Genomic DNA, 13,294 nt, shown 5'->3' on the forward strand with positions numbered 1-13,294 from the left:
CAGCCCAAAACACAGAGGGGTTGTTTGAAGCAGAGCAATGCCTGGAGCTGCCTTGGATCCAGTGGGACATCAGAGGATGGGGGTCTCCCGAGGCTTCTCCCAGGCCCCTCGTGTCTGCCCGAGCAGCCAGAGGTAGGAGAGACGTCTGGGGTGATGAAGTGCCCATCCTGTGAGGGACTTGCGTGGGCTGCGGCTGTGCCCACCTCCTCTGAAAAGGGGCAGAGATTCAGACGCAACACCTGGAACAGGAGGTCTGCGGTCTGATGGAGAACAGGGCAGGCACCTTTCTTCTAATAAGCTTGCCTGTTGTATTTTACACATACTGCAGACAACTGCAGGGACCTTGGCTAGCAGATGAGGTAGAAATATTCTGAAGTTTAACTGCCTTAATTTTTTTTAAAAAGTTAGGCGGAATCGGGCGGGAGAGGAGATTCTGCCACCAATTCTACGCATTTGAGTTAGTGTCTTTGATGTATACCGCATATTCAGCAAAATCTATGAGCACCGAACAGTAAAATGGGAGAAAATAATAAAAGAAGCAATAAATGAAGCTGACTTGAACCCATGTCGGAAAATCCCCATGTCATGCAACTTGCTCAGACAGAGTAAGAGGGCACCCCATGGGTCATTCCACAGCACATGTGTTGTGTCTGTAAGTCCCGGTGCGGAAGAGAAATGGTACTTCCATGCTGTAGCCCCGGGTTGGACTGCAGCTCCCATCAGCCTTAGCCAGCAGAGCAGAGGTGGTGTTAGGGTGTGACCCCCCCCCCCCCCGCTCCAGGGCTGGAGCCCTGAATCTTCCATTTGGAGGCCATCTGTCCTACCACCTGGATGAAGGTCTGCAGCCCCGATCATCTCTGCTGCTGGGGGTCCCCCTGGATTTAGCTGGCTCTGGGCCCTCCTGCGTTTCGGCACCTCCTGCCTCCACTCGGAATCTCTCTGCCTGAGTTGTTCCCCTGACATCAAGTGTGTGTCTCTCTGCTGGCCACGCATCCCTTTTTGCAAATAAGAAGGTCCTTAGAAGACAAGGTAGTGACAGCCATTCAGACTGGAAAGTACACAGATCGGCTTGTTTTGGTCCTGCAGGCCTGAACCCTGGTTCTGGTTGGTACCTAACACCACCCTTGCCACACAGGTGCAGTGGAAGGGGGTACAGGGCACGGAAGTTCAGTGGCTGGAGAGCCACAGGTTGTCTGTCCTTATTGGACCATCTCCGGACCTTGCTTCATAACTTAAACTCAGTTCCCACTGTTCCTCACTTCCATTTATCAGTCGAAAAGCAAAGAAAAGGGGACCTGCTGAGACAGAAGTTGCAAAACCCTGTGGCAAAAAACAATGTTAAAAGTATGATCTGTTGAATAAGAAATATTGAGCATTTGATGCTGTTTTGTTCACCAGATTTATGGCATGAGATGATGCACAATGAAAGTCCTATACAGCAGTAATTTGTGGTATTTAGATTGATGCCATGATTTGGTAGCTGGGATTTCTGGACATGTTAGTGGGATTGCACCCCTCCTTCCAAATCCTCCTTCACAATCCTCATTTTCCCTAAAGCTTTTGGCTCACAGCCCTTAACACTCCTAACTCCCTGCACTTGAAATAAACACACATTGTTTCCTTTGGTCAATAGAGGAAAAGGGTGGGACGTAAATGCAAGGATATTATAATACTGCATCCTTTCCTCTGCTGGGCAGGATCATGTATTACAAGCACGCGTTGCTTCCTACCTACCACAAAAGGTCTAGAAACAGTTCAAACACACAAGTCCTGAAATCCATCCCTGGTATGACAAAACCCAAAATGAGTGTCAAACCATCAGTGCAATAATATAACCTAAATAAATACCATTAAAGCATAATCTAGAAACAATACGCTATAAAAACTGCTGCTCTGCCCCCATGCCTGGAATGAACACCACGGAAACAGCCCCCAGTGCTGCAGATAAATGGCTGCATACTCCTCGGGGCAGAGAGCTGCTCTGTCCTTTTTACTGTGTACAGCATTAGTTTTTATCATAGCTAATTATTATAATATGAATATTTAAACGCCCCTTTATACGAGGGGCGCTGTCGGCCCTGCCCTTTAAATCGCCGCCTCTGCCCGTCACGTGCACCGCACGCCCTTCGAGGGGCTGTTACCGGACGCGGTTGTGTTGTTTCTGTCATATGACTGGCACAGGATTCGCCGGGTCGTACCATTACCGCAGGGAAAGAGGAGGGGGAAAGGGGTACGTTTCTGAACAGCAGTAACTCTCTTCGTCCTCCCTTTGGAAGCTCCTCATATCTTTCTTGCGCCGATCTTCTCCTGAGGCCGTACGTCCGCTCGCCGTGTGCTGCCAAATGGAGACGCGCTATTGGGAAGCAATTCCCCCCTGTACCGATGGGCTCGCCCGTCCCTCGTAAGCTGGAGCGGCTGCGGATTGAACCATGTGCCGATTCTGGGGAAGAAAGAGTGATGGACTAGGAGAAGAAGGTTGGCAGTTGTTAAATGAAATTTATAAATCGATACTACTAGTGTTTGTATGCGTTATCATTTCCCTCGCTGCTTTTCACCCCTCTGAGCCTTACAAAGACGGATAGAGCTCGTTTGCTTTCCCCTTCAAGAGCTCGCGTAATGGTTCCTCCCTGCCAGTCGGTGTCAGGCGCCTTGGGCGGGGTCAGAGGCCGGGGAAAGTGCGCATGTGCAGAGAGAAAACAGGTACGATCCCCTCTTAGTCGGAAGCAACCTCGACCAGGACTAGAAACTTGGTTTGGCACCGGGGGAAAGACGAGGGAAAAGGTACTGTCTTTTGTCACTTCTGGCGTCAGAAGGGCTTGCGAGCGCGTGTCTTAAACGGCGTTCTCTTCGTGTAGGAAAGGAGCCAGTATGTGAGAACGCCAGGGAAGCAGGATTGGGGCCGCCCGTTGCAGTGAGGAGGGCCCCCAGAATGTATTGTTTTTTTAAACGTCTCTGTTCCGGGGTGGCTCGGATCAGCTGGTCCATGGAACCGCGAAGCCAGCCAAGGCAGCAACGGCCTCGCTGTAAAAGTCGGTGCATCAGTTGCAGCAGGGATGATGGATTATCCACTCAGGTTAAGACCTTCTTCCAGGATCAGAGGCGGTGTTCCTGCATATGACAGCTGCTGGGGAACATGGGTGTTGTTGCGCTCACGTTCTCCTTGTGGACTTTCCGGGGTTGGTTGCTATGCAAACAGAATACTGGGTCTGATCAGACCAGGGCCTGATCCAGGGCGAAGAAAAGACTTGAGGCCTTATGGGTGTTATTTTGAATTAAAAATAATATGGGACTTAAATATAAACGCGTACACTCTTGCATTGGTTGAGCAGTTCTACATCTGCAACCTTGCTTTGTCAGAAGGCTTTCTAGCTTTTTTCCTGTCTAAACCTGCATAGGACCGCAACTTAATTGACCCACTTCTTCACAAAAGGTGGCATACAAATACTGGAACGGACATTAAACATGCCACGTGGGCAAGGCTTGCCTTCCTGCGCAAGGCACATTCTTCCGCTCTCTGTTTTACAGGGACCCCACCATGAACGCCATTGTGGTCCTTTGCCACTTCTGCGAGCTGCATGGTCCCCGCACGCTCTTCTGCACCGAGGTCCTGCACGCGCCTCTTCCGCAGGGGGCAGGAAGCGGAGACAGCCCTGGGCCGAGCGAGCAGGCCGAGGAGGAGGAAGGCGGCATTCAGATGAGCAGCCGGATCCGCTCGCACAGCCCGGCAGAGGGGGCCAGCGCAGAGTCCAGCAGCCCAGGGCTGAAGAAGTCAGACATGTGTGAGGCGAGTGTCTCTCCCAGTGCTCGTGGGGGATCAGGGTATGGTTAGCTGATCCAGTGCCCACACTCGCCTTATCTGTATGGGTCCCCCGAGAAAGGATCTGCCACAGCTCAGTCCTTTACCCAGAGGGAAGCAGTGCCGTGTTCCATGCAAATTCCTTTTATGCAAATAGGGAAAGGGTCGCATATCCCGTTGAATCATGTGTGGCTGTTTGTGCTCCATGACAAATCCACAGAAAATAGACTTGCCTCTAGCTCTCTCCCTCCCCCCGCCCCCAAGCTCTTGCTATTTTCAACTAGGAGCCGTTCTGCAGATCTATGTATGCTAGGACTTAAATGTGATTCCTCCCTTATCTCAGCACAACCACACCAGGTCCCCTAAGCAGTTGCCCAGCCGGGTCCTAGACTGAGAGGCAATTGATAGAGCTCAACCTGTGTCATGTCACTCTGGAGTCGTGAGCCATCCCATCCTTGGATGCAGCTTTCTTTGAGAGGGTGCCCTCCAGACGTCTTTGGCTGTGCTAGCTGGGGATGATGGGAGATTGTTTTCAACACACCTGGGTTAGAGAAGCCTGGCTGTTGAGCTGTTAGGGTGCCCAATTCAACAGGTTTCTCAGTTCCTTCCTAAGAGACTTCCTTCTTGGCATGGCTAAGAGAATTCTTACCACCTGCTTCTCTTTTTGTGGTTAGGGCTGCCGTTCGCTTCCCGTGGGGCACCCCGGATATGTCAGCCATGACAAAGAGACCTCCATCAAATATGTCAGCCACCAGCATCCAAATCACCCCCAACTCTTCAGCATCGTTCGCCAGGCCTGCGTCCGCAGCCTCAGTTGTGAGGTAAGCCACGTCACAAAAGATCCCTTCGTAGGCAGGTCTGCGTGTTTGAAGAGTACAAATAAACACAGTTGTGCCGAGAGCATCCCTCCAAACAGAAGCCGAGACGGGCTCCCCGACCGTTTTGGAGCGGTGGGTACAGTAGGAGCTTTGAGCAGATGCCATGAACGCCCTTACAAAATGGCTGCCGTGGGCTGGGCTTGGCCCGTCAGAAAGCCTGTGGCCTGGTGAGGGTGAAAGGCGCGTGGGCTACGCCGAAGCCGAAGGACAGGGCAGAGGCGGAGGCTGAGCTCCAGGACGAGCGGCTCCAAAGACGGTGCTGCCGGCTGCTTTGCTTCGCAGCGTGCCGGCCTCCTACAGGAAGACGACTTGCCCAAGCTCAGGGAACGAGTGGTGCGTGCCAGGGAGCGTGCCAGGTGCAGGGAAGGGGCGTGATTCCACTGTGGGGGGGCGGGCGAGGGCGCTCCGTCTCCCCTTCCTTCCCTCCTGGCTGCCGAGCGTCTGTGGGGTGTTCCTTCGGGCCCACTTGGCCTCTTGCCTTGCCTTGCCTGCCCGGCTAGGTGTGCCCAGGGCGTGAGGGCCCCATCTTCTTCGGCGACGAGCAGCACGGCTTTGTCTTCAGCCACACCTTCTTCATCAAGGACAGCCTGGCCCGCGGCTTCCAGCGCTGGTACAGCATCATCGCCATCATGATGGACCGCATCTACCTCATCAACTCGTGGCCTTTCTTGCTGGGGAAGATCCGAGGGATCATCGACGAGCTGCAGGGCAAAGCGCTGAAGGTGTGGCGATACTTGTCTCACGAGGCACCGCCGGGTCGCTTCGCTGTGCTTTCCCCAGTGAGAGGGTAGCCAGTCATGTTAGTTCCCAGTTAACGGGACAGGTCTGTCCATAAAGATTATTTATTTATTTATTTATTAAAACATTTCTATGCCTCCCCTTGCCGAAGCCTCGGGGCGGCTCACAGCATAGAATAAAATACACAATAAATTAAGACAATAACAATTAAAATATATACATTAGAATAAAATAAGCCGCCCTGGCCAAATAAAATTCAATATTATTAACATTTAAAATGCTGCTTAAATAAAAAGGTCTTCGCCTGGCGCTGAAAAACAAATAACGATGGCGCCAGGCGGACCTCTCTGGGGAGCGCATTCCATAACTTAAGCGCCACCGCTGAGAAAGCCCTCCTCTGAGTAACCACCCTCCTAATTTCCTTCACTGAGGGCTCCTGTCCTCAGTGATCCCCCTCACCAGCTATTCCAGGAGGCTGTTCCAGAAGGGGAACCAGGGGCGCTCTATTAGACCTGCTGAAAGGAGTGATTTTTCCTCTTCCCTCTCCATTGTCTTTCCTTGCGTGCTGTGAATTTTAAGCTTATTAACCTGTGGGCAGAGTCTGGTTTGTTGTGTGCTTTATTTGTAAGCTGCTCTAGGCGTGTTTCTGATGGAGGAGTGGGATGGCCTTTCTCTAAAATACAGATGTTACCCGGGCTTTTGTCAAAGCTGGGCTTCTGAAGGCTTTTGCCATTGCTTGGAACTCAGGTCTTCGAAGCGGAGCAGTACGGATGCCCACAGCGTGCCCAGCGAATGAACACGGCCTTCACACCTTTCCTGCACCAGCGGAATGGAAACGCGGCTCGGTCTCTCACCTCTCTGACCAACGACGAGAACCTCTGGGCTTGCCTTCACACCTCCTTCGCTTGGTGATGCATTTTGCATGTCTGTCACAGGCGGTTTGCAAGCTGTTCAGAAGATCGTGGGGGGATAGTGAGCCACCTGTATGGATCTGAGGCTTAAGTAAAGTTGTACAAAGGGCTTTGCTGGCTTGGACCAAAGATCTCTCTAGTTCAGCTGTTTGCATCCCATAATGGCCAGGTGAAGCTCAAATATGTTCGGCACCCAGTGAGAAGGAAGGGCTCATTGGAGAAGCCCCTGATGCTGGGAACAACTGAAGGCAAAAGGAGAAGGGGGCGGCAGAGGAGGAGGGGGCTGGATGGGGCCACTGGGGCGGTGCCTGTGGGCTTGGGGGACTCCGGGGGATGGTGGAGGACAGGAGGGCCTGGAGGAACGTTGTCCATGGGGTTGCGATGCGTCGGGCACGACTTTGCGACTAAACAGCAATGGCCAGGTGGGTTGCTCCCATAGGCAGAACACGGAGGTAATGGCACTCTCGGCATGGGGATCTGAATGTGGAAGCTCTGTTCAGCTACAATTCACAAGCCAATGAAATCTGCATGTGTATGAGAGGGCAGGGAGGGAGGGAGGGAGAATAAATAGATGTCCGTGTGTTACAGAGAGCGCCCAATACCTGGTGAAAGTTCAGCGATTCCCCTGTGATTATTGGGAATTTCAGTCTGCGCTGGCACTTTTTCCTGGAATATTTTGTTTCATGTCCAGGAACAGGCAGTCTTGCTTAGCTAACTTTGCCAGTGTTCCTCGGCAGGTCTTGCCTTCTGGTGAAGCACATAGCTACTGGCACGAGGGAAGGAATGCGCATTTCAGGGCGAGAACAGAGGGCCTTGGTTGGTTGCATTAATCGCGGGGTTTAATGCGTCCTGCCTTGCCTTGCTTTCCTTTTCCTCAGGCTCCTGAAAGCCTGTGGCAGCAGGCTGACCGAGAAGCTGCTGGAGGGTGCGCCCACGGAAGACACGCTGGTCCAGATGGAAAAGCTGGCCGGTACGGCCTGGGTGGGGAATCCTTTTGCCCATGGGTCAGCTGGGAACTGTGAGCAATGCTGGGAGGGGCTGGTGGAAAGGGGGAGCTGAGCAAGCGCGCCTCTTCCCCGCTTGCAGGCGGGCACAGCTGCTCGCAGGGGGACAGTCCAGAAAAGCAGCAGCAGGGTACACGCCTGGGGAGCGGGTTCCCCCGCAGGCTGCATGAAACACGGCTGAGGGCTCGGGCTGGGAAAACCCAGGTTCCAGTCCCTGTTCTGCTGCGACCCTCGTGAGGTGACGGTTCATAGGATGATGGGGTCAATAAGGAACAAGCTGCAAGTTCCTTGGAGGAAAGTCTGGCCCCACAAGATGATCTGTGGACGCAGAGTAAGGCCACTTTTCCGGAAGCCGAGTGGTTTTGGGTTTGGAAGGGAGACTGCGTCGGAATGCTGCATACACCACCTTGAACTCACTCACGGGAGATGGGTGGGATAGAAACGTGAGAACGCTGAAATGCCTTGCTCTGCTGTCCAGAAATTGCTGTTACGTGCAGTGGGGGTTGTTTGAGGGATGCGTGTGTGCACGTGCATAGGTGCACTAGAGGTGTGCATGACGCGCGTGCACATGGGCGCCATTACTGCTGTGTCCTGTTAGCATGAGCCTGAAGCATGCGTGGGTCTTTATTTATTTTTTATTAAAACATTTTTATGCCGCCCCATTCGCCGAAGCCTCGGGGCGGCTTACAACAATAAGTTAAAAAATAATTATAACATTAAATTAAAAAATATAAACATTAAGTTAAAAATACAAATACCAATATAAAATAAGCCGCCCTGGCCAGATAAAATCCAATAATATTAACATTAAAATGCCGCTTAAATAAAAAGGTCTTCACCTGGCGCCGAAAAACAACTAACGATGGCGCCAGGCGCACCTCTCTGGGGAGCGCATTCCATAACTTAGGTGCCACCGCAGAGGAAGCCCTCCTCCGAGTACCCACCCTCCTAATTTCTTTCATGGAGGTGAAAGATTGGCTTTTGTTCCCAGACGGAGCATGGAATGAATATATTCATCATCCAAATCTCTCTCTCTTCCAAGATCTTGAGGAAGAATCTGAAGGCTGGGATAACTCTGAGGAGGAGGAAGAGGCAAAATCTCCAAGCCAAGCCGATAGCAGAGAAGGCCACGAGCTGATCAAGAGTCCAACGGATTCTTCTCTTGTGGTGGACTGCAGTAGCTGGAATGCGGCACCCAGACATCAGTCTGTCTTCCGATCTCTCCGGCACTTGAGACAGGTAAAGGTGCGGGGGGGCGGGTTATTGGGAGGTTGAACTGGTTGGCTTGTTGTGTTCCAGTGCGTAATGCACCAGGGCCATTCATGTATGTGCTGGCGCTGAGGTGCTGCCTTTCCTTCCGTTGGCACTGCTGACAAACAAGAGCCAACAAAGACTGCTTGCCAGTAGGCCAGGCTGGAAGTATCCATGCTGTTAAAATCACTTGACATCGTTAAAGTATCGATTATGATGTTCAGAGTTGCGGGTTCCTTGGGGTGCTCCCCAGTATGGCTTCACCCAATGCACAGGGGAGCGATCTGATGACTTGTAGAGGGCAAACAGGCCTCCGGTGCCCAGCAGGCCGCAGGCAAGGATGGTCAGTGATGTTCTGGATGTTCTGTGCTCCTACATCTGTGCTGGAATAAGGTGCAGGAGGACTCGGTTGGCCGAGTGGGAAGACCACTGTGCAGGGTTGCTGTGGGTCAAAACTGGGAGGAGAATGCAAATGTTAAAAAAGGGAGGCGATGCTGAATCTGTTTTTGCTGCTTCAGGTCTTGGGGCCATCGGCTTTCCGCACATTGGCCTGGCATGTGCTCATGGGGAATCAGGTCATCTGGAAAGCGCAAGACCAAGACCTCGTCCAGTCTGCTTTTGATGTCCTGCGGGTAGGAGCAGCTGCTCTCCTCACCGATTCGGGGATGCGGGGCTGTCCTGAGAGGAGGGTGGGGTAGGTGGCCCTCTTGCCCCTTCCGGCCTGAGCAGGCAGGAGTGGCCCCCGTGCTTCTCCCGGGGTGCTCGCCTCTTGACCCTCTTCCGTTTCCCCGTGCCAGACCATGCTGCCCGTCGGCTGCGTTCGCCTCATCCCTTACAGCGACACGTACGAGGAGGCGTACAGGTGCAACTTCCTGGGCCTCAGCCCCCAGGTGCACATCCCGCCGCACGTACTCTGCTCCGGTGAGAACACGACTTCCTCCCACGTTCGCACCTTGAATTAAGTGTGTCTGGCCACCGCTCGGCCTCTGAAATAGGCTCAACCTTGCTCAAGGCGGCCGTTTTGGTGACTTTTGGGGCTGCTTTTGCGGTATGGCTGTTGCAACTCAGATCGCATGTATCAGCGGGTCAGCTGTCACGGTGGATGTGCGGGTTGGTGGCAGAGCACCTGCTCTGCCTGTCGAAAGGCCGGTCTTCTCTCTTTCAACACAGCCTTATCAGACTCTTATTCCAGTGTGCTCAGACCGCTCCACTGGTTCCTTCCCTTACCCATTTCACCCTTGCAACAGCATCAGCACGATTCGCAAGTCATGTTTAAACCCTGGAGAGTGTGCGTGGGCAGGAGAAAGCAAGCATGTTGGCTCCTTCCCTCTGCTCCTCGCCCTAATCCTTCTGAAAATCCAAAGAGATGCTATAGATGCGTGGGCCTTCTCTTACTCTAGAATTTGCTGTTGTTGTGGAGGTCCGCAGTGCCACGAGGTCAAGCCTCTATCCCGTCCTATTTGATGATGAGCAGCCCCTCAGCAAATACGAATTTGTGGTCACGAGTGGGACCTCTGTGGTAGCCGACAGAGGTAAGCAACCTGCCAAGGATCCCCTTAACCTGGGGAAATTGCGTATCACCAAGGGAAGGCAGAGGGGTTCCTGACATGGTCTTGGGAGGGGCTGACTGTATCCTTATTTACCTCTGAACCCTGATGTGCAAAACAGAGACTACCTGTTTGCTTCCTGAAAGCTGACTGCCCATGAAGTGGCACGTTTCACCTGAACCTGGTTAGTCAGTGACATGCGTATTGTGAGCAGGCCTATGCACTGTTTGCGGAAAAATACTGAATACCCGCAAACAATGCACAGTAAGCACAACTGCCTGTCTTTTGCATCGCTTTGGTTTCACCAGCTTTGGGGAGAGGACATCCCGGCAACAGTGTCTGTATAATTCAGGGCATTTCCAGCAACAGGTTTCACCCTGATCAGACTAGTAGCTGAGAAGTGGTGTCCCTGTTTATTTGGTTCCTGCGCTGAGGAGTTTGCAGTCTAACGAGGAGGAGAAAACTGAGGCAAGGATCGACAGGGGAAATATATGCTGTTTCCATTACAGACTGGGTTACCACAAGAGATGGGAAGGAAGGGGTTGTGCCAGAGGCTTTGTGGAAACGGTGGCTCTTGAAGAAGTGGCTGGAGGAAGATTTCTGGACATACTTTTTTAAAATGACACACTCCCTGCTCATCAAGCCTGAGGGGGAGATGTAACTAAGCCGTTTCTTCCTGGATGCAGTTGGCCCCACCATCCTGAACAAGATGGAAGCTGCCCTGACGAACCAAAACCTCTCTGTGGACGTGGTGGACCAGTGCCTCATCTGCCTGAAGGAGGAGTGGATGAAGTAGGTGGCTGCCCACCCTCTGGTTTTAAAAGTAGCTGCACACGCAAATCCAGCTTCTTGCCTTCCTGCCCGCCATCATTTTTATTTCTTATACTGGATGTTTATCTGCTTTTCAGACAGCTATTTTTTAAAGCAAAGCACAGAAACGAAAGGTATCTTCAGGCTCATAAACTAAAAAAATAGGGAAGAGGATGGAGCTCAGTTTTGCAGGGCTGGAATGAAGTGCTGTGCAGTTAAGGGGCATTAAAATGCAGTTTGAGCCATGCTTTCTTTCACTGCTGGTGTTCTTTTGACCCAATGAGTTCTTTTGACCCAGAGGCAGGCAGTCTGGTGCTCTCAGAATTTTGCCCCAGACTGCATGGCCAGTGATGAGAAATCATGCAAGTGCTAGTTTGAGGCATCTGGAGTGTGTGAATTTTAATAATCTCACTTCTGGCTTCTGCAGTAAAGTGAAAGTCCTCTTCAAGTTCACCAAAGTGGACAGCAGGCCCAAGGAGGACACCCAGAAGCTGCTGAGCATCTTGGGAGCTGCCGAAGAGGACAATGTGAAGCTGCTGAAGTTCTGGATGACTGGCCTGAGCAAGACGTACAAGTCACACCTGATGTCCACAGTTCGCAGCCCGACTTCTTCAGAATCCCGAAACTAGCCTGGTGCGCCTTGATTGTGCCTGGGGAATTCCTTGCCTGAACAGTTAACCTGTGCGGTTTCCACATGGCGGAAAGGCGTAGGGTTCTTGATGCTCCACTCCTGAGGAATGACTAGGCCCGATGCAAGAGGACTGGGAATCCTCATGGGCTCGCCAATGTGTACATTAAATATTTTCTGAATGACGGAACACACGATCTCCTCTTGAAACACGCACATTCTGGTCTGCTGCCATTTAACAGGGGCCTTCAAGCACTCGCCATCTTGTTTGAAAGCTGTTTAGTGGAACCTGGAGTGTGAACAGGCTTCGGGTGTTGCTCCCTTTGACACGAACTTGGAGCAGTGGCAGTTTAGCTGTGCGAGTTCAGGCTTTATCACACCAGTCTACAGTTAGAGCATCCCCATGCCTTTTGAGCATAAGACTGGATGCGTCCTATGAATTTGTCCTGAATCATACTGAGGATGGGTTATTATTTATAAAATGTAGCACTTGAGGCGGACTTCCTGCAATACCTGTGCATCTATAAAAAAGGAGCCTGGCACTTTTGTGTGGGTGAGCTCCTGGGCCAGGAGACAAATGCCCAGACTGGGCTCGGCTCTCGGATGTCTTGAGACTCGGTCAGGCTTTCTCCAGAAATAGGGTCCTGTTAGCCTCCTGCAGTTTTACCCCAAAATGGTCTGATGCTTGACACTTCAAACAAAACCAGACACTCTTGATCTTAGAAAATATTTGTCAGTAATAGATGGAAAAGAAGCAAAAAATAAAACTGTAAAACTACTGTATCCTTAAAAAGTGGTATTATCAGAGGAACAATTTCTATTCCTAAATTTCTTCTGTTTTCCAGAATTTAGAGTGCAATGCAGCCAAAGTTACCACAAAATTAAATGGAGCACGTTTTAAGCATGTGCTTAATTCCCTTCCTCTGGTTTCAGTGGGACATGGATGGATTGTGGCTCTTTTTTGCTACAGGAACAGATCGCTCAGTGCTGTGGTAAATTCAGAATCTCCCAGTGCTCAGTTCATAAGTTTTTCCGGGGAGGTCTTAAATAGGCTTTGCTACTGCAGGAATTGCACCTCCGACCGGTTGCTGTTACAAATCTTGGTAATGTAAAACATCTTGGTAAAGTATGGTTTGTTGAAAATGAGAGAGTATTTTTTACAACATATATAAAAACAAAACAGGTTCAATTTGTCCACATATATCTCTGTTTCTGATATTTCTTACTGTATTGGGAAATTGTAGGGATAATGGACGAGCTCTACAAATTTGGCAGGCAGACAAAACTTGAAAAAAATCCTATTAAAATGAGAAACATGGAGAGCCTCAGTTGTTGACTTCTCTGTGATAATTGATCCACTATTTTTATCTGTGTGTACAGTTAAGATTTTTAATATATCTAAACTTGTCTCCTGTGATAGATTTGCCTAAGAAAAATAACTTTCCCTTGTAGACTTTAGCTTTATTTAATGCACCTGTAAAATGCAAACTAATAAAAGCTTTTTACCACCAAAAGATGACACAGTTTTATTATTTTGAATAAAACTGGGCTTTCCCAAGAATGTAGTTTTACCATTCAGACTAGTGTGTGGGAAATCAGCCCGATGGACTACAAGAGCAACGCTTGGAGCGTCTACTCGGATGCAAGCCCGCCGACTTCAGCGGGTCTTACTCCTGCGTAAGCACGTGCAGGATCGCAGCCTCCACGAAAGCAAGCCAATGCGGGGGGGGG

The 13,294-nt window shown here is 51.0% G+C and overlaps 2 protein-coding genes across 4 annotated transcripts in view; both read left to right on the top strand.

The window, feature by feature from the left end:
• The first annotated feature begins 2,649 nt into the window (after positions 1-2,649).
• Positions 2,650-13,077, top strand: FLCN (folliculin). 3 transcript variants are annotated; one of them, XM_044433593.1, is made up of 12 exons: positions 2,650-2,781; positions 3,526-3,784; positions 4,471-4,617; positions 5,175-5,396; positions 6,160-6,320; positions 7,202-7,293; positions 8,370-8,566; positions 9,097-9,210; positions 9,376-9,499; positions 9,979-10,110; positions 10,812-10,917; positions 11,363-13,077. In XM_044433593.1, the coding sequence occupies exons 2-12, from the start codon at positions 3,536-3,538 to the stop codon at positions 11,562-11,564; spliced, it is 1,746 nt and encodes a 581-aa protein (XP_044289528.1). In that variant the 5' UTR covers positions 2,650-2,781; positions 3,526-3,535; the 3' UTR covers positions 11,565-13,077. The 3 variants fall into 3 exon arrangements, with proteins under 3 accessions (XP_044289528.1, XP_044289529.1, XP_044289530.1); XM_044433594.1 differs by having other exon boundaries at positions 5,256-5,396; XM_044433595.1 differs by lacking the exons at positions 10,812-10,917; positions 11,363-13,077 and adding an exon at positions 10,635-10,805.
• An 89-nt stretch (positions 13,078-13,166) lies between these two features.
• Positions 13,167-13,294, top strand: part of PLD6 (phospholipase D family member 6) — a 3,409-nt gene continuing 3,281 nt past the window's right edge. The window contains exon 1 of the mRNA XM_044433649.1: positions 13,167-13,205. Within this exon, the coding sequence (XP_044289584.1) occupies positions 13,167-13,205 (39 nt within the window). The remainder of the gene's footprint in view (positions 13,206-13,294) is intronic.

The sequence above is a fragment of the Varanus komodoensis genome, unplaced genomic scaffold (assembly GCF_004798865.1).
Source record: "Varanus komodoensis strain SLA01 unplaced genomic scaffold, ASM479886v1 scaffold26, whole genome shotgun sequence".
NCBI lineage: Eukaryota > Metazoa > Chordata > Lepidosauria > Squamata > Varanidae > Varanus > Varanus komodoensis.

Excerpts from the sequence above, each read along its gene's own strand:
- FLCN (XM_044433593.1), top strand. The coding sequence starts at position 3,536 with ATGAACGCCATTGTGGTCCTTTGCCACTTCTGCGAGCTGCATGGTCCC. Across the intron at positions 3,785-4,470 it reads AGAAGTCAGACATGTGTGAG|GGCTGCCGTTCGCTTCCCGT; the intron begins GCGAGTGTCTCT and ends TTTTGTGGTTAG. Across the intron at positions 6,321-7,201 it reads CTTCACACCTCCTTCGCTTG|GCTCCTGAAAGCCTGTGGCA; the intron begins GTGATGCATTTT and ends CCTTTTCCTCAG.